The following is a 21,614-nucleotide window of genomic DNA, read 5'->3' as shown; positions in this document are numbered from 1 at the left end:
GCTTTTGAGCTCAGCAGAAGTTTGTGTCAAGTGCTCCTTCAAAGACAGTGTCCTATTTATTGTGATCCCTAGGTATTTTGGATGCTAAAGAACAGTCGCTTCAAGGCAAATATCTAAAACCAAGAAGCTGACACACCCAGATAATACAGGACTTACAATCTCAAAGATCTGCTGCCCATAATGAATTTGTCTTCTTCAACAATTTGTGGTACAATTGGCTGTTGGCCTCTCCCAGGAGCAATTACTAAATCGACAGTTAATTCGGACTCCCATGTTCTTCAGTCCCACTGTGGAAAGAGGACTTCTGCTTAATTAATCAATAACTCACAAAGAGCAGCAGCATCACTGCCACTGTTTAAAAAAAAAAACAGCTTTACAAGTAAAGGCCTTTCCACCTCGTCCAGAACCATGTTAACTGTCTGTAACTGTAATGCACAATGATGCTTGCTTGTGTCTCAACCCTACATCACCGTAGCAATACCAATAACTAACCGTACGTCAGGACACACATTACTAACAATGCATATCCTGTAGCACATGCAGCACACCATCTGAACATATTCCTATTAAATGTGGGTACCCATACAGTACATAGTTTTCCATCTACACTGACTCAAGTAGCGAAAGTTTAATTATATCCATCCTGTATATTAACATTGTTGGTGAGATGGCAATTAAATCAAGAAAAACGCTTAATAATGTCTGCATTTTTAATGATATTTACAAATCATGTACTACATAACTATTTTAGATTATATTGTTTTGTAAATTTTGTTAGTGCAGTAGCATTCTGATTCAATGAAGATACTTCTCCCCATACCTGATGCCTCTCCTCCTCCCTCTTCCCACTCCAATTTAAGTTGATTTCTTCTACAGAGAATCAAGAATGCTCTATGTTATTGGCTCTAACCTGTCTGAATTACATTTGCTTTGTGACTTTCCCAGTATTCTCCTCCCTGTCCTCCCTTCATCACCTTTCCATCAGCCCTCATATAAATTACGTGATTTATTGATGTACTTTTATTTATACACTTCTGGCTATTGTTTTATCTTTATACGCACTTGCTCCTACTATCCTTACATTTTTTCTAATATTATTTTTGTTATTAATTTGTCCATTCATTTTTAATGTGCACTTTTTAACAAAACCAACCATACAAATATGCAACCTGGTGACAGGCTTTGGTAGTTTGTTTTTGAAATGGCAGTCCGCCATCAGTTGAGCAGTGATGTTGAGAATGTAATTATATGACAACTATGTATTAAGGCATGTAAATGATACGCAAACTTCAATGTGAATGTTTCTAAAAACATCAGCAAATATAATTTTTAATAACTAGTGATATGTTGATATTAGCGAGCTAATAAAGCAATGATATAAGACGTACTCAGAAGTATCAAGTCATTACAATGTGTCCTTATTTTCCATGTAATAAAGTATGTGTGGCACTACAGAGGGTGTAGTAGCTCCTGTATTCATTCACCAGCCTTTCGATGGTAACCACTGTGAAAATTGGTAAGCTCCTTTTGTATACATATCTGAATGATTGACAATAACCTCAACTGCAACTGGAGCTGTCACGTTCATTAAATCATGAGTGGAGATCAACTTATCAGTACCATTTCCTACTATGGAGACACTGGACCAACACGGTATATATATGGAAACGATGCAGGTTCAAACAAAGAAAATAACAACTAGAAACATAATTTTAAAACATGAAGAGGATCAACTTTAACACTCAGCTATTCTAAAATATTGTTTCCAAATCAGCAAGCAGGATAAAGAAAACCGATGGAACAAAGCAAAAGCTTGGTTTTCCTAAATCAACATCTTATCGTAAAGTAAAAGCGAAAGAAAATGTATTACAGGAAACTGACAATTAAAGATTATCAGTTATTCAGATGTTAACAAGAGATTAAACTGTGTTAAGGTGGCAGAGCAAAGATTATAGCTATCAACACTAAGAACTTGGCATACAGAATACAACAAAATTTGAGAAGTAAAAATGAAATGCATGAGAAGTTTCTGCGATGAATGAACAAACGCTGATTAATGTAAAAAGTAAAATAAGGAGGAAGGTAAAATAGGTAGGCACTTAAGAACACCACCACCAGTTTCAGGGAAAGGGGGGAATATGGGAATAGGAAAAGATAAAGTAGAATAACATGCTAATTGTATAAGCAAGCCTAAGGTGTGCTGTAGGAGACAAAAATTAAATGGTCCACTTGTGAGGAATAGAAGACCAGAAAGGGGCAACAAGAGAGGTAGCAGAGACAGAGACAAATATGTAATGCAAATCTTACTTTTCATCTGAATGATTGGGATTATTCATGGTCACAAAGTAATACTCAGATTATGTGAGTTGTTAGATAATTTGCCTTCAAGCTATACAATATTACAATGCAGAATGCTCGTAGCTTCTAAATGAGGAACTTTTGACTTCAAAATCTAATATGGCCATGCTTCTTTCCAATTTTCCATACGACCATGCTTCTTTCCTATTTTCAGTTCCTCATTAATTGTAATTTTAGTAGTAGCCATTTCTCAGTGACCTTCTTTTTATAATGGATGCAACAGGCAGAGCTAATAATATTAAACTTCTCACAACTGACCAGCAGCTGTAAAAGATTAGTGATGACTACATTCCCAGATCAATGAAGAGTCACAATATGAGTTGCTCTGTGATGAATTAGTTAAAACTGACTACAGCAATAAAAGTTTATGATTGGAACTGAAAATAAATCTTTTTATATCTAGGTAAATGGAGGGGGGGGGGGGGGGCAAGGCTGGTATGGTCTTGAAGAATCTGGCTCCTGCTGGAGGATAAGTCTATTAAAACCTTGAGAAATGTCTCTTCAATTTCTAACTGCATGGCATTCCGGCCCGAGATGCTGGAGTTGGCGGTCGTCTGTGCGTTAGGTGTGCTTGCTTGTGTGTGTGTAAATGATGTGTGTATCTCTCTTTTACTAATGAAGGCTGTGGCTGAAAGCTTTATGTAAGAGTTTTTTAATTGTGCCTGTCTGCAACTTGATGTGTCTTGTTTATGGTAAGTAGCAATCTGTCTTTTCCTACATCACTGAATTTACAAAAGTAGATAGACGAAAGTAAATCTGACCACTTGCTAATAAGAGGAGACTTGAATGGAAGTATGGGGGAGACACCAAGACTTGGAATTGGAGGAACATACAGAGAGCACATACAATAAATAATGATAATGGACAAGAACTAAAACATTTTGCAACTTTCATTCAACAATATGAAAATTACCAACACATTCTTTAGGAAAAAAGACATTTATAAATATACAAGGAGTGCAAGAGGTCATGGGTCTTTTATTGATAATTGTATATTTAACTGAAAACTTAGATCACTTGTCCAAGATGTAAGAGTCCACCAAAGAGCACACAATCTTAATTCAGACCACTATTTTGTTATAGCAAAAACAAACCTGTCAACCAGACAGAAGAAACAGGTATGTAAATTACACAACATCAAAGGAGGAGTATCTGTTATAAGATAACAGTATAAAATGTAAGTACCAACAATAAATTGCACAATATCTACATAACAAAATTACACAAAATAATGTAAACACAGAATGGGAAATATCAAGTCATGCATTAACAGAACAGCAATGGAAGGTATACAGAAAAAGAACAAATCCACAAAAAAAGAAATGTTTCAGAATACGAAATGATGAAATAGAGAATACAATTAAAGAAAAACTAAAAGCTTACCTAATGAATCTACATGATGAGACACAACCAATACATGCAGAAAAATGCAACTTCACCAAAAATAGGAATGAGGAAAGCTCATCAAGAATAATAGGACCAATTTAATTCAACAACAGAAAATTATGTGCATGGCAGACAAGAGATGCCCTATAAACTCATCAAATGACTTAACAAGCAAGAAAGGGATGCTACAAGAACTACGAAGAACTATGGACTCGAAAAGATGACAAAGTTGAAGATATAACAACTTCAAAGGACAGATGGGACCAGGGGGATGACATCATACTACACGTGATACAGGAGGTCCTTAGACAGTTGAAAAACAGAAAAGCTGCAGGATATGATGGAATCAACTTAAACTCCTTAAATACAGAGAATTCATATTATGAATGAGGCTCTTGAATGAATGCTGAGAGATGAGGGTGGCACTTGAATCTTTGAAGACAGTGGAGGTGACACCATTCTACAAAAAAGCAGGAAGAAATGTCTCTGAGAACCAAAGAAGAATAAAACCTACTCAATGCTTCTTACGAACTCCAAGCTAGAATTATTAACAATACGTAGCTGACACCCTCCTCATGGAGGAACAAAATGACTACAGAAAGGGATGTATGACAAACAGAAAGACATTGTACTTTTACATGTAGAGCATGGGAAGCTTTTAGTGAGGTTGCATTTGCTTATGATCCATCAAGTGACTATGTTAATCACTGAACAGTCATCTTAAGGGAACAGATCAAAAATATAGGCAATGTAATGCATTGCAATGGAAAGAAGAAACTGTTGGCATATGTTGCTATGGTGACAATCTCACTTTCAGTAGTCTGTGAGCCAGTAAAACCTCCAAAAACTCTATTTCTGTAGAAATGTAATGAACCGAGGCATTTTTTAAACGTAGTTAGAAAATATAATGCATGCTTTCATATTTGAGATATGACGAAGTAATAGAAACACATTCATTATCTACTTACATAGCTGCACTGCATACTTTTTATACATATACACACACATCTCTACAACACTATACGAACAGACATTTACAAATCACTAGCTTGCTTACTCGCCATCACTCATCATAATAACACTACTGATATGCAAGCACAGCCCCGGGTAACAGCAAATATATACATCACAAAGCTAATAAGCTATACAAACAAGTACCTAAGAAATCTAAAAAGAGTGTAAAGAATGAGTCTCTGAAGTACAGTGTGTTACAATGAGATTCAACACTGAACCCTGAAAGACCACACTTTTTATCTCACCTGGTTTTAACCCAGCCACAAATTCTAGGAGCACCTTGATTCACCAAGTCTTACTCATCCAGTACAAACAAAGCCATTAGACAGTCTTCATTTAACATTAACTTTCTTCAGATACACTTTATAGCAGTGGTTGTCAAACTTTTTTGCTCAAGGGCCAAACCTGACATTTTAGGGCAACCCTTGGACATATGTACAGATCTTATAATTGATAACTTCTGTAAATTGGTATGTTATGAGCCCGCAACAGACCAGCTATAGTAATGGTGTGATAAGATGGCCGCTTAAGTACTGATCAGTAAAAGTCAGCGCCATTCAGTACACTTTCTGTTGACTCTTTTGTTTAAGATTGCAGCCACCCTCCATGATCCCAGATTTGTGACACTGTAATTGACTGATGCAGTACTGTTTTATTCTCTTTGTGAGTGGATTATTAACTGGTTAATAACAGTAACTGTACTTATACTTAAATGCATTATGCAATATGAGACACCAGTGGTTAGCAGATTGGACTCGCACTCGGGAGGATCACGGTTCAAACCCCTATCTGGCCTTCACATGAAGTTTTTCCAAGACTTCTCTAAACTGCTCGTGGCAAATGCCAGTTGGTTCTTGTGAAATGGCATGGCCAATATCCTTCCCCATCCTTCCTTAATTTGAGCTTACCCTCTGTCTCTAATGATCCCGACGTCATCAGTATGTTAATCTCTAATCTTTTTCGTTAATATGATACATGATTAAAAATGTTTGCTAAATGTTTTGAATATCAAGTTTTCTGCTTCTCAATGCACTGTATTACAACAGCCTCCATTTAATTTCACATTCACTGCTACAAACAAAGATGATCATAATAAGCATTCTTGAGTCCCTGCTACTTCAGTGTCAAAATTTATACCATCACAGCTGATTTGTCAGAACTTACAATAAACGAGAAAGCATTCCCTCTTACAAATCCTCTAAGCCGGCAGTGGCAGTGCCACTATCCCCTCTACTCCTGAGGCAAGATGCCAACTTCACTTAGTTCACTTCCAATTTCACCAACGTCAATTAAAATTATGCATATCTAGACAGTACTGTCTCTGTTAGTATTTTTGTTTGTTACTGAACAGGAAAACTATAATTTAAAGATGATCTTTTACTTGATGTTTTTGGATTTGGCTGTTAGCTGCTTGATGTATATTTTTATAAAACATGACTGAGGACCGCATAAATACTCAATTTGGGCCCACTGCTCTATGGCACAACACATCCTCAAACAGTTGACAGCAAATTACATACTGTTAGTGCTTTGACAGTTATATACAGCGAGAGATGCAATATTTATTTTCTCATTAAGAAAGACATAATTTGACAATACTACAGATACACAAGAAATACTTAAGCAGTTCATTTATAAAAGCAGTTTATTTGTTGTATTTTTCATTTTCTTCATAAAAAATTTCAGAAAACCAATTTTAGGTACTACAAGCTACACCCTCAAGGCAACTGATATGGTTACACTTTTTCACACATTGAAATCCAAAATAATTCTGTTTCAAATAATTCATTGAAATTCATTGAAATTTACAGTAAAGTTTTCACAGAAGCATCATTTTTTATTTCCGCACTTCTCATTAGTAACTCCAGTTATGCCTTTTTAGCTCTTCATCAGAATATATTCTATCACAGAAATATATTCGCCTTAATCGGCAATTTGAATGTATCTGAATCCTTACAGTTTCCTTATAGCTTGTTCCAAATGCTTTTTGTGTGAATTCAGCTAGATTTATTTGTATTATATTCCAGCCATCCTCCAGTAACAGTGGAACACTGCAAGTATGCGGTCTTACTGAAGTACCAGAACGAGAGTTGCTTGCACAAAATTGTCGGCGAATATTTCTGTCGTCTAAGACCTATAATAATATAAAAATTTGTTAAACAGGTATAACTTTAACTGATGGGGTCATGCTAACATAGAAGATTAATATGCAAATACACATTGTGTGGGACTGCATACAAACCAGTTGCTATAAAAGTCAGGGAAAATAAAAGCAGCAGAGTTAACAGACTCAGAAACACACTAAGAGAGACAAAACCTTTGACTCTGTCAGAAAGTTTATATCAAGTTCAGAGTCTATCTACCAGGTCCTCTTCTTCTACCACTTTTATAAATGCAATAGAACAGCGAGCAGTTAATATACATAGCAATAAACTGTAGAGCATCTTGTAGAGTATGCAATGAAGCATGGATTGTGTGCAGTGCATTTGTTTGGGGAAAATAGCACACACAGGAAGCAAGACAATATAAATGAGAAAATATAAACGACTGTACAAATAAGGAAAAGCCACCCTAAACCCTGTATCAGGAGAGACAAAAAACTGCATGATGAAAATTAAATGTAACTGAGAAGACTGTTTAGTTAAAACAGACATTATTTGTTGAAGTTACCAGTATTATCAGTAATGTCTTAAAGATGGCTGTAGTTTGAGGAATGTTAAAGTCTGTGGTGTACAGAAATGCAAGATCAATGTTCTAAGCTCATGCTGCATATTAAAAACAAGATGAGAGAATCACAAGAAGTAATGAGGGAAGCCTAATAAAAACTGTTGTATGCATCAGTGAGAAGTTCTCACATTATTCGAAATGGTAATTAGAACAGTGTGGTCCCTGATTCCCAGACTGCTGAGTCCTCTAGCAAAAACATAGCTGCATTGATGTTTTCAACTTCTGGAAACAGTACATTAAGAAACAAGGTGGTGATCAGTTGAAAACCAGTATCACTTTGGCCATGTCATACATTGGCTATTATGACCCAGGACTGGGAAAATGGACAATCCCACCCAAAAACAAGAGCATTCACAAATTTGCAGGTCAGAAAAAGCATGCAGTTTGGTACAAAACTTATCATTCAGCAATTAATGAAAAATTACTGCCAAAAAATGAAAGCTCTTGGCAGCAAGCAGAATCTCTTCCATTACAATCTATGGCCTCAAAAGGTGACAAGTGTCATGAGCTTTTAGGTAAACAAGTACATTGTTATAGCCCCTTCCCACAATAAGCCCTGGTGATGTCACATTTATTTTATTTTATTCTCCTTTCTCTGACTTTCCAGATGTCAAAAATGAACTCAAAGCATGATAATATGACTACTGATGTAGTATAGTGGAGGTCTTAAATGTGGGTTTTGAACTGAGTGAAAAGATAGGACTAGTGTGTATCTATTAATGGTAACTATATTGAAAGCGGAAAAGGCCAGTTTTATATAATTTTTTGATTGATGCAGTTTTTACAGCACTGCATTCAGTCTTATTTATATTTTATAACCATAATATGATCTGCAATTTGTAAGAATCATATTATACAGTACAAATGACAAGTATGCAGGATATGGATCAAAGAGGAAAGCACAGACTGAGGAGGATTTTAATGATACACACTGAGGCGACAGAAGTCATGGAATTGTGTGTGATATGCACACTTGCAGATGGTGCTAGTATCACGTACACAGTGCATCAGTGGAGCTGTCACCTGTTCTCAGGTGATATATGTGAAAAGGTTGCATGGATGCATAATAAGAATTAAGAGTCAGTCAGTCAGGCAGCAGTAGCCGACCGAGACAGACGCAGCAACAGGGAAGTAACCGCTTTTGTGTAATTTACGAGTTCCTAACCAGGAGCAAATTTTATTGTATCACCTGTGTGCTTTAATAGTTTAGTTTCTTGAGTTTCTGTGTGTAAATTTAATATCTAATAGCCACAGTTGTCGCATTTTTGTTTGCTTCGGAAAGTAAACCAGTTTTGTGTGATATTACAAGTTCCTAATCAGGGCAAATTATTTAGTTTCACCTGAGTGCTACTAGACACATTTCATGTGTTTCCGTCAGGGTCTAGAGTAGAGTTGCGCAGCACATGCCGATAGTCCATTTATCTCAAAGTTTAGTTTTCCATGGTCTTTAGTATGGACAGGTACTGTGATTGTTGTGTGTGGATGTGAGCGGAGTTGGTGACACTTCGCTCTCAGCTTCAGGCTGTGATGGCTTCAGTTACACAGTTTGAGGCTGCAGAGGATGGGCACCACTGTTGTGGGCCAACCGTGGGGATCCAATGGACGTCCAGCAAGTCAGAGTCCTCCAATCGGTCCTCACAGGTGGCCAACCCAGTTACTCCTCACACTGAGGCTGACCCTTCACCTGTGGTCGAGTGGGAGGTCGCCCCGGGGCGAAGCAGGTGGCTAAAGACTTCCCAGGCGGCTGCACATAAAGCCTCCCCAGTTTGTCTGACAAACAGGTTCTAGGTGCTGTCTGTGGTTGACACTGTCACTGAGCCAGATGCTGTCGCCTGTCCTGTTTCAGAGGAAACCACTCAGCCTGCAAGATCCAGGCAATTGCAGAGGACAGGATTATTGGTAGTTGGAAGCTCCAACGTTAGGTGCATTATGGGGCCCCTTAGGGACTTGGTGGACAAGAAGGGTAAGAAAACGAATGTGCACTCCGTATGTGTACCGGGTGGAGTCATTCCAGGTGTGGAAAGGGTCCTCCCAGATGCCATGAAGAGCACAGGATGCAGCCAGATGGTTGCTCACGTCGGTACCAATGATGTGTGTCACTTTGGATCAGAAAAGATTCTCTCTGGATTCGAGCGGCTAACAGAAGTGGTAAAGGCTGCCAGTCTTGCTTGCAAGATGATAGCAGAGCTGACCATTTGTAGTTCAGTCGACAGGACCAATTGCGGACCTCTGGCGCAGAGCCGAGTGGAGGGTCTGAATCAGAGGCTCAGACGGTTCTGCAACCGTATAGGCTGCAGATTCCTCGACTTGTGCCAAAGGATGGTTGGGTTTCGGGTTCCGCTGAATAGGTCTGGTATCCACTATATGCAGGAGGCGGCTACACAGGTAGCACAGGTTAGAGGCTCTTGGGAAAACACAAGAAAGGCTTCAGTCACAAAGGGCGCAGGCTAAACACAGGAAGAACATAGATACAGGAACCATTGGTATAACAGTTGTAAATTGTCATAGCTGTGTTGGGAAAGTACCAGACCTCCAAGCGCTAATAGAAAGCAAATTGTTATAGGCACTGAAAGCTGGCTAAAGCCAGATATAAGCTCAGCCAAAATTTTTGCGAAGAACCTAATGGTGTTCCGAAAGGATAGGCTAAACACGGTTGGTGGTGGCATGTTTGTTGCTGTCAGAATTAGTTTATCTTGACGCGAAATTGAAGTAGATACTTCCTGTGAGTTAGTATGGGCAGAGGTTATTGTTGGCAACCAGAATAAAATAATTATTGGGCCCTTTTACTGACCTCCCAATTCAGATGATACAGTTGCTGAATGGTTCAAAGAAAACTTGAGTTTGATTTCAAACTACCCGACTCATACGATAATAGTTGGTGGTGACTTTAATTTACCCTCAATATGTTGGCGAAAATACATGTTTAATTCTGGAGGTACGCAAAAAATATCATCCGAAATTGTGCTAAACGCATTCTCTGAAAATTATTTCGAGCTGTTAGTTCATGAGCCCATGCGAATAGTAAACGGTTGTGAAAACACACTTGACCTCTTAGCAACAAATTATCCTGAGTTAATAATGAGCATCAAAACCGATTCAGGGATTAGTGAACACAGAGTTGTCATAGCGAGACTGAATACTGTAATCCCCAAATCCTCAAAAAATAAGCAAAAAATATACCTATTCAAAAAAGCAGATAAAAATTCACTTGACGCCTTCCTAAAAGACAATCTCCACTCATTCCAAATTAATAATATAAGTGAAATCAGATGTGGCTTAGATTCAGAGAAATAGTATCGGCAGCAACTGAGAGACTAATACCAAATAAATTAACAAACAATGGAGCTGATCCTCATTGGAACACAAAACGAGTTAGAACACTGTTGCAGAAACAACGAAACAAACATGCCAAATTTAAACAGACGCAAAATCCCCAAGATTGGCGATCTTTTACAGAAGCTCGAAATTTAGCGCGGACTTCAATGCGAGATGCCTATAACAATTTCCACAATGAAACTTTGTCTCGAAACCTGGCTGAAAATCCTAAGATGATTGATTTTGGGTAAGGAGACCAGACAGCGTGGTCATCGGTCTCATCGGATTAGGGAAGGATGGGGAAGGAAGTCGGCCGTGCCCTTTCAGAGGAAACATCCCGGCATTTGCCTGGAGTGATTTAGGGAAATCACGGAAAACCTAAATCAGGATGGCCGGACGTGGGATTGAACTGTCGTCCTCCCAAATGCGAGTCCAGTGTCTAACCACTGCGCCACCTCGCTCGGTAAAATCCTAAGAGATTCTGGTTGAATGTGAAGTATGTTAGCGGCAAGAAACAATCAATGCAATCTCTGCGTGATAGCAATGGAAATACTATCAAAGACAGCGCTGCCAAAGCAGAGTTACTAAGCACAGCCTGCGGAAATGCCTTCACAAAAGAAGACGAAGTAAATATTCCAGAATTCGAATCAAGAACAGCTGCCAACATGAGTAACATAGAAGTAAATATCCTCGGAGTAGTGAAGCAACTTAAATCACTTAATAAAATCAAGTCTTCTGGCCCAGACTGCATACCAATTAGGTTCCTTTCGGAGTATGCTGATGCATTAGCTCCATACTTAACAATCATATACAACCATTCGCTCCACGAAAGATCCGTACCCAAAGACTGGAAAGTTGCAAAGGTCACACCAATATTCAAGAAAGGTAGTAGGAGTAATCCACTAAATTACAGGCCCATTTCGTTAACGTCGATATGCACCAGGATTTATCATGTTTGAACATTATGAATTACCTCGAAGAAAACGGTCTATTGACATACAGTCAACAAGGGTTTAGAAAACATCGTTCCTGTGAAACACAACTATCTCTTTATTCACATGAAGCATCGAGTGCAATTGACAAAGGATTTCAGATCGATTCTGTATTTCTACATTTCCGGAAGGCTTTTGACACTGTACCACACAAGCGGCTCGTAGTGAAATTGCGTGCTTATGGAATATCGTCTCAGTTATGTGACTGGATTTGTGATTTCCTGTGAGAGAGGTCACAGTTCGTAGTAATTGATGGAAAGTCATCGAGTACAACAGAAGTGATTTCTGGCATTCCCCAAGGTAGTGTTATAGGCCCTTTGCTGCTCCTTATCTATATAAACGATTTTGGAGACAATCTGAGCAGCCATCTTCCGTTGTCTCAGATGACGCTGTCGTTTATCAACTAACAAAGTCATCAGAAGATCAAAACAAACTGCAAAACGATTTGGAAAAGATATCTGAATGGTGCAAAACGTGGCAGTTGACCCTCAATAACGAAAAGTGTGAGGTCATCCACAGAGTGCTAATAGTAACTCGTTAAACTTCAGTTACACGATATATCAGTCTAATCTAAAAGCCGTAAATTCAACTAAATACTTAGTTATTACATTTACGAACAACTTAAATTACAAGGAACAATTTTGGGGAGATGGCTAACCAAAGACTGTGTTTTATTGGCAGGGCACGTAGAAAATGTAACCTACTAAGGAGACTGCCTACACTACGCTTGTCCGTCCTCTTTTAGAATACTGCTGCATGTGGGACCCTTACCAGATAAGACTGATGGAGTACATCGAAAAAGTTCAAAGAAAGGCAGCACGTTTTTTACTATCGCGAAATATGGGAGAGAGTGTCACAGAAATTATACAGGATTTGGGCTGGAAATCATTAAAAGAAAGGTGTTTTTTGTTGCGATGGAATCTTCGCACAAAATTTCAATCACCAACTTTCTCCTCCGAATGCAAAAATATTTTGTTGACACTTCCGCGCCCTATACGTGATTGGAATAATAGAAAATTGTGAAGGTGGTTCAATGAACCCTCTGCCAGGCACTTGAATGTGATTTGCAGAGTATCTATGTAGATGTAGATGTAAGTGACTCTGAATACACAATGGCAGGTAGAGCTAGGGGCATGGGGCATTACATTTCGGAAATAGTTAGGGAATTGAATGTTCCGTGATCCACAGTGTCAAGAGTGTGTCAAGAATAACAAATTTCAGCTGTTACCTCTCACCACATAAAACGGAATGGCCAATGGCCTTCGCTTAACACTGAGAGCAGTGGCATTGGCGAAGAGTTGTCAGTGCTAACAGACAAGCAACAATCTGCGGAATAACCACAGAAATCACTGTGAGATGTACGATGAACATATCCGTTAGGTGAAATTTGGTGTTAACGGGCTATGGCAGCAGATGTCCAATGAGAGTGCCTTTGCTAACAGCGCAACATCACCTGCAGTAAGCCACATCGAGCTGCTGCACTATGCTGGGCAGGAGGAGGTCTGACATGATGTCACAATGTATCCCGTGACTTTGTCACCTCAGTGTAGGTGGAAAAAAAACTATAGAAAAAGGAAAGGAATAAAAATTCAGGGAGGAGGGGTACAAATTACAATATATTATAAGAAATTATCAAATAGAAGAGCAGCTGATGGAATAACGAAGAATGGTTACAAAGGCAGTTGCAGGAAACAGCAGGGGAGAACTGTGGAGAGAAGAGAAAGTCATAGACTCAAAACGGCTGTCTTGCCTTAATTTTCAATATATCTTTGTTTGTTTTCCTTTCACCTTTACAGTTCTCTCCTACAGTATTTTTGTCTCCCTTTTTTGTGTTTGAATCCTCTCTCCACCAACATCTGTCACCCATCTTGATAATCACTTAAATTTTTATTACAAAGGTTGCAGCAGAAATTTCATTAGTGTATGTAGGAATAGCTCTGCCACTTCATGTACAACTTTAACCATTCAATCTCTCTCTCTCTCTCTCTCTCTCTCTCTCTCTCTCTCTCTCTCTCTCTCTGTGTGTGTGTGTGTGTGTGTGTGTGTGTGTGTGTGTGTGTGTGTGTGTGTTGGGGCTTATGGGCGCTCAACATCGAGGTCTTCAGCGCCCGACACTCAATCTGAAATGATGATGAAACTCAAATGGTGGGTATTACCAATAGCACACTCTCAATCATTCATTCACTGACTGCATCCAGTGTTTTGTGCTCTACATAAATAAGCACTAAAAATAGGAAAAAACAATGGGAATGGCCTGTCATGGTTTCGTGGTATGATTTGGAAACAAAGATTGATGCATTTTCACTGCAAAAAAGAAACCAAATAATGGAAGGTATAAACAAAGCTGAGGTGTTGGATGATCAATAAGCACATAAACAAGACTGACAAAATAATCACATATTAAATAAAGTATCCAAACAAACGACCTACCAACACCAAGAAAAGAAACATGAGCAATAACAACTGCCATATATGCAATGTTTCCTTTACAAACAACAGAGAAAAATTACCTACAATTTGCTTGTTACATATAAAACGGTTTTTGTTGGATCTTGTTTAATTATATTTGACTGAACTTCCAATTTTGTAAGCATGGATATTATTCATATTCTGTTTCTATATGTAACTTGCTTCATTTGAATATTATTTCTCATTTTTCATCTAAAGATTTTGGCAATTTACTATCAAAACTCTATAATCTGAATAAAGATTTAATGTATTCTTTTCTCTATTTCATCCCTTTCCTACTACTTTTCTTTATTTATTACATTCTACTTTCTCCTGCCAAAGGAGTGGATAAAAAATGTTTCAAAATCAACTTTTTTTTTTTATATCCACTGGCACTATGACAGCAATTGTCATACTTGCTCTTTGCTCCTATGTTCAGTGTTACCACATGTTTTTCATTTTACAGACACAGTTTCAGATGAACAGCATAAAATCAAGGGAAATGATAATATGAAAACTGAAGTCATAATGGAAAGGCACACAAATGCAACCAATGTAACTATATGTGGCCTACTTCGTAACATGTTATGTTTATACACAAAAATTCCCCCCCACCCCTTGAACCAAGGACTTCACTCCAGTTATAAGGGTTGCATGTCTCAACAACACAGATAGTTATAGTGTGGGTGCACCCACATCGGAGGTGTAGCTGAGGAGAATGCCAAACTGGAGAAAACGCCAAACTGACATATATGGTTTCTGAAGACGGACAGCAGCCTTTTCAGCAGTACGAGGGTATTCATTCTGCATGATTGACTGATCTGGTCTTGTAACAGCCTACATCACCTTGATGTGCTGAGACTTTGAACAGCTAAAAGCAAGATAAAACTATACTTTTGCATGGCTATTCAATTAATTTCTGATCTGCTTGCACACTGCTAATTCAGTTTCCTTTTTGAGAATATTTAAGTGATTATTATATAATGTTCTGAGTTGCAGGATGCCAGATTTGTTTTTCCTGACAAATGCATGCTTGTGGGTAGTCCCTGCCTGGAGATCCAAATGGGGGCTATTTACCTACAGAATATTATGCCTCAGAGGATGTCACCAGCATTAAGCCTTATAGTAGGGCTGTAGTAGAGTTGCGCATCCTCAGGAATATTATGATTGTAGTAGCAGTGGCAGGAAGCACTGTAGTTATGGTAAGGTGAGTAAAGTTTGGTGACAAGGGAAACGGCCAAACTAGTGGCTGAGAAGCAACATGGCCATGAACTTTTCAAGGTGCTGTCACCATTATTTCCAGCATTTGACTGAAAACTTGAAGCCCCAGAACAAATTACACTGACAGACTGTAATGACATTTCACAACATGTCACGTATCACGTGATGTTGAGCACAAAGTTTTCCTTATTGCTGATGCCAGAACTGATGTCTTTCAGTTCATCAAAAAACTCTGCCTGAAGTTGATCCAATCCTACTCAGAAATTAAAGATAAAGTGGAAGAATATTTTGAGGCTCAAGTAAATGTTGCAGCTGCAGGCATAACTTTTTTCATGTTTTAAGAAATCAAATAAAGGTTACAAAGAGTAGTTAGCACAAATACAGAGCTTAACTGGAGGTAGCAAGTTTCTATGTGAAACAGCAACTGTAAAAAGTCGTATGCACATACCTCTCATTCATGCACTCTCCAAACACTATATTAAAGAAAGAACTGCTTAGCTTAACTAATCCATCTTTGCCAGACTGTCTGTCACTAGGTTAGGAACATGAGGAGATGCAGATATCTGTTGATGTTCTCCAGGGCATGATAATACACGTTTATGTGGCAGAGGCATGGCCTAGCATTCAGAGTGGCTGAATGCACAAGTCACAAAGCATGCAAAGACCACGACAGAATCTATGTTCTGTAAATGGATTACTTAGTACTAAATTAAAGTCTTGTGCACAAGAGACAACATTGTTTCTTTTGAAACACATACCGTAATTACTGTCACGAGTCATCCACATAAAATGTTGATAACTCCAGCTGATGCATCAGACTACTCAACTGGCACCATTTTGTTGCATCGACAACATATTTTGAACAATCACTTGCAATTATTTTTGCAGTTAAAAAACTTCATGAATCTATCTACAGCAGTAAACTCATGCTTCTCATGGCTATCTTTCAACCAAATATTGTTGTTTCTTCCAGGACATGTCAATGATTGCAGTTCTGGGTGCTATTTTTGTCCAATTATGACTCAAATAATTTTCAGGTCCATAGCATAATATGTGAACGCATATTTGCTTTCACCACTGCCAATTGGTCACGATAAAAATTTCGATTCTTTTGCAGATGCATGTTTTTCACTATATTTAATCAGTCAAGACAATCTGGAAAAATTTCCTTTGGATTCTAATTTAATGGCAAAGCTTGTATCAAAGGATCCAGTTTGATCTAAGATTACCAGTGCATTCTGAGTGGCCTACAAACAGAAAGCTGACCAATCAACCTGAAATTAAAGCATACTGACACAGAACATGCTCTCCTAGTGTAAAAAGCTGCTATTCTGGTACATTCAGAATTTGGTAAGACACAAGCAATGTTCCCGAGGTACTTAAATCCAAAGTACTGCAAATGTTACATCAATATGACATGGGCACAGTATGTACCAAACACACTGCCTGAGAGTATTGCTACTGGAAAAATATAGATAAAGACACAGAAATAATGCTCGCTAAATGCCACCAGTCAGCTCCTCCTCGACAATATTTTCCTTGGTCACAGGCATCAGAACCCAGGTCAGGTTTGCACGTCAACTTTGCTGGTCCATTGATAGGAAGCTACTGGCTTACCAATATTTATGTATTTTGAGATTTCCTTTTGTGATCCAAATATCACTGATTATTCTATGAAAATAATTCAGGCTTTGTCTAATATTTTCTCCACTGAAGGTTTGCCTACAGCAATAGTTACTGTCAATGTCACTCAATTTTTTTTCTCAAGAGTTCAAACTTTGTGTGAAAGGAATGGCATTTCATACTTTAAACCTCACCCTTTTACTCAGAAGCCAATGAACTTGTAGAAAAATTTGTATAGATGTTAAAGTCATATGTGACAAAGTTCACTTAGTATAGTAAGGCTAATGCTTCACTAATATTTCTTTCTCAGGACAGGGCCACTTCACATGATGCAAAATGTCCAAACAAATGATACATCGGGGACCACATTGTACTTTAATGTGCTCATGCCTCCATAGTCTGAGCATCAACAATGGTCAACAAAACAGGTTTTTTTAAAAAAAAATTCATGAACTGGTACTCATGACTATGTATAAGTCTAGAAAGAAACCGTACCAACCAAAGTCATATAGCAGCTCGGCAATGTCCTGTATAAAACAGAACCTACTCTGGTGTCACAATGTGCTATAGCAATCAGATGTGAGTGCAACGCAAGTGTTGGGATAAGGGCGATTGGTTAGGTCGAAGTTCACAAGTTAGTGTGGCACAGGGAAGTGTTGAAAATACCATGCGAAATTACATGAGGGAGTAAATGTGACCAACAGGAATAATTATTATTATTATTATCAACTAGAAGAATCTGAGGCATGAGATGCTGCACTACCAATCCAAATCACCATATAGCTGTGTGTGGTGCACAGACGGGACTGCTGCTTTGATGTGTTTCAGATGTTAGAATATGTGGGATTTGGAAGGCGATGAAAAAACACATGAAAGAAGAGTAAGAAAGTACAATAACACTACCTCTCCCAATGTCCTTCAGACTGCAAACCCACTACCTCATTCCTCATACAACTTACTAACTTTATTCTAACGCACACCTATGTCGCCTTTTTCTCCTTTGAAGGGAAAGTAAACAAACAAATCCACAGCACAGCCATGGGCACCCATAAGGTGCACTCTTATGCCAACCTGTTTATGAGCCATCTAGAGGACACCTTCCTAGCCTCCAAAAACCCAAAACCCCTGGTCTCATCCATGTTCCTTGATGAGACGTTAATAATCTGGACTCACGGCCAAGACACCCTTTCTCATTCCTACACAGCGTCGACATCTCTCCCATCCACTTCACCTGGTCCACCTCAAACCTGTGTGCAACCCTCCCAGACATTGATCTCTTCCTCTCTGATGACTCCATCCACACCTCTGTCCACATTGAACCTACTAACCACCAACAGTATCTGCATTTTGACAGTTGCCATAGCTTCTTCATTAAAAAAAAGTCCCTCCCATAGAGCCTGGGCATCAAGGGTCAGCTTATCTGCAGTGGCAAGAACTTCACTGCCCAGTATGCTGAAGATCTCACAAAGGTCTTCACTAACAAGCACTATCCCCCAGACCCAATCTGCAAACAGATTTCCCGTTACATATTCCCACACACCCCAAATCCTTCCACTATCTCCAAGAACCAACTACAAATGAGCACCTCCTTTGTTGAGACTTTGAATACCTATCATCATGCACTGAAATGGAGAGATGGCCTATACCCGGGCGGGTGAAACATGTCACTTGACAGCATGCATGTAGTTGGCTATACTGTGATTGCAAGCTTGCAATAGCCGCAACTGCACACGCCCACAACTCCGAAGTACATTTTGTAAATGTAAGCCACAATCAATGTTTATATGCAAGTGCAACAAAGTACGTTTTTCTAGCAATGGAGAGAACGACGATGAAGACTAAGCGTTTGATAGTATGTGAAACTGAGAAATAAAAACACCCAAAGTAAATGACAATATCTACGAAAAGTCATTCCAAGTTGTTACCATAGTAGCTGCATGTAAAATGTCGTACAATAATGTAAACCTAAGCATACCCAAGAACACACAATCCACAATCATAGAAAGAAATAAAGCAAAAAATGCATAGCCTAGTCGACTGCAGAGAGAAAGAATTAATCTGTATACATTTACACTCACCAATTTACGATGTCAATGGCGCAGTTCCATCCAGTTCTCCTTCACTATCATCAGAATCGGCGCCAAAACCGTTGTCTTCAACTTCATCATCATCACCAAGAGAAATCATTAATTGTTCATTTTCATTTATAATGCTGTCTATAGTATGTGCTTCTCTTATGAGTTCAGCAACATGGTCTACTTTCTTCTCCCATGAGTTAGGGTCTACAATAACAAGACCTTCACGTAGCAGTCTTTCCACTTCTATTATAGTAAAAGTCTTGTTGTTACTTCTAATGTATGCCTTGACTTCACTCCAAACCAATTCAATTGGATTAAAATGGCAGTGAGAAGGGAGTAGCCCAGTTATCAAGTGACCCTGTTTGCTTGCAATTTTGCAAGTGTATTTAGGTGTCACAGGCTTATTTTGTTTTACAAGCGAGTATAACAGCTTTGTCATGCTCATGTCCACAGCAATGTCTCTTGCCTGCAACCACTGCACCATAGTTCCTTTATGGTCACTAGTGGTAGGAGTTTTATCTAAAATCATAGAATGGCAAGGTGAATTGTTCATCACAAACACTGTCGGAATACTAAACTGGAGCAACAAATGTTTAAACCACTGTAGAAACCTTGGGTGGTCCATATCCTCATGATAGTCACCGGTTTTTCTCGATGGAAAAACCAAAAGTCCTTCAGGCACAAAGCCATTTGAAGATCCTGCATGGGCCACAATTAATCGGGATCCTCTTCCTGTTGGCTGATGACCACTGCTATTCGGAGTATCATCTGTCCAGCATTTCTCAACTGATTCTCCAGCGTTGACGCAGGTTTTGTCTAACCATAAGACTGAGTGTATGTCCTTTCCTACAATTCTGTGTAAGATAATAGTGTGAGCTACAATGACATGAGCTTTTTCAAGTAACAGTTTTTGTCCATCTAACTTTTTAAAATAGAAGCCCATACTTTTTAATGCAATCTTAAGTGACTTTTCCCCCCCTGAGAAAAGTTCACCTTCTTTTAAAGAATTTAGCAACTTCGTTATTGTGGGGTATTCTTTCCCTCTAGAGTATCCATATATGTGCTGACGAATTGCATCAGACTGGAAAGAATCAATATCTGTAACAGGATGAGACTGCTTTTCTTTTTCTTTCCAGGAGTACTTAAAAACTAACTGTTTTTTCCCACAGGGGCTTTCTTCCACACTGTTTACTTCAGTGTCTCGTAAGTCTTGAAGTAGCACCCCTTACGCTCTAAAACTTTATTTGCAGGAATCAACACATGCCCATGAACAGAAACAAATTCTTTTTCGTGCTATTGAAACTCATGCATCCTCCATAGCAATTACAAAGCCTGACTATTTAATGGCACTCCATGGCGCAGCAGATTGTCACTTGGTGAACGACATCTTTTTGGTGACATTGTTTAATAAACAGAAACTGTAATCAAGACGGTAACATAACACAACACAAAACAACACAACACAAAAGCAGGTATTCGCGCACATACATACAATGTTTGCACGGAAGCCAGCAATGTGGTAGCGTCAACACCGGAACCAGCTTTTGTTCGGTGCTGTTATTGGTTCAGAAGACGCAGCCCTTCGCATGCCTCACTTGTTTGTCAGTTATATTGCCAACTTTACGGCGCTTGGGGAGTGGCCTTGAAGTGACATGTTTCAGCGGCCAGGGTATAGCCAGGATCCTTCCCACCTGTCCTAGACCGGTGTTCCTTTGCCCAACCAACCTCCACAACACCCTAGTCCATCCCTATGTCATTCCTGATCCCAACCTCTTGCATAGGGATCATATGCCTGTGGAAGACCCAGTTGCAAGACCTGCTCCATACAGCCACTCAGCAGTTCCTATTCCTGTCCTGTATATGGGCTCATCTTATCCTATCAAAGGCAGGACTGCCTGTGAAACCAGCACTATATACTAGATGTGCTGAATCACTGCACAGCTTTTCATACTGGTATGACTACAAACCAACTAACTGTCCACCAAGATGAATGGCCACTGCCAAACTGTAGCCAAGAGCAACAAGCACCACCACGTGGCACAACACGCTGCTGAACATAGGCCACTTGTTTTTGATGGCTGCTTCACAATGCGAGCCATCTGGATCCTCCCTCCACCACCAGCTTTCACTCAAGAAAGAATAGGCAGTCAAAATTGCAAAATGGTTTTTTATTTATTTAATTTGTGACACGTTTCACTTTCACAGGAGCAATGTCAGACATCTGGGGGAAGAACAAGTTTCCTCAGTACCAATTTATGAGCCAGGAATCAGCTATAAAGCTACATTATCAGTTAAATAAAGCAACTGGAACCATGACCTGAGTTGTGAAAAGTGTGTAACCAAAGACAAACTCACTGGCTAAAATCACTCAAGGACCACTGGCATATGTACAGGAAGTCTGCAATCACCAAAAATGGCATGTCATCAAATAAAATTTACAGGACACATCCAG

General features: G+C 39.0%; 1 protein-coding gene across 3 annotated transcripts in view; it reads right to left on the bottom strand.

Moving 5' to 3' along the window:
* The window catches only part of LOC126194907 (uncharacterized), a 75,488-nt gene that overhangs the window by 18,011 nt on the left and 35,863 nt on the right, over positions 1-21,614 (bottom strand). Inside the window, exon 2 of one of the 3 annotated variants that reach the window (XM_049933282.1) lies at positions 6,716-6,892. The exons of 1 other annotated variant lie outside the window; for it this stretch is intronic. In XM_049933282.1, the coding sequence (XP_049789239.1) occupies positions 6,716-6,892 (177 nt within the window). Of the gene's footprint in view, positions 1-6,715; positions 6,893-19,162; positions 21,403-21,614 lie in introns of those variants that run through there. One more of the 3 variants, XM_049933270.1, reaches the window with a different exon arrangement.

Source organism: Schistocerca nitens, chromosome 1 (genome assembly GCF_023898315.1).
Source record: "Schistocerca nitens isolate TAMUIC-IGC-003100 chromosome 1, iqSchNite1.1, whole genome shotgun sequence".
NCBI lineage: Eukaryota > Metazoa > Arthropoda > Insecta > Orthoptera > Acrididae > Schistocerca > Schistocerca nitens.
The sequence above is the reverse complement of the archived record's forward strand: the minus strand, read 5'-3'. Positions and strand labels throughout refer to the sequence as shown.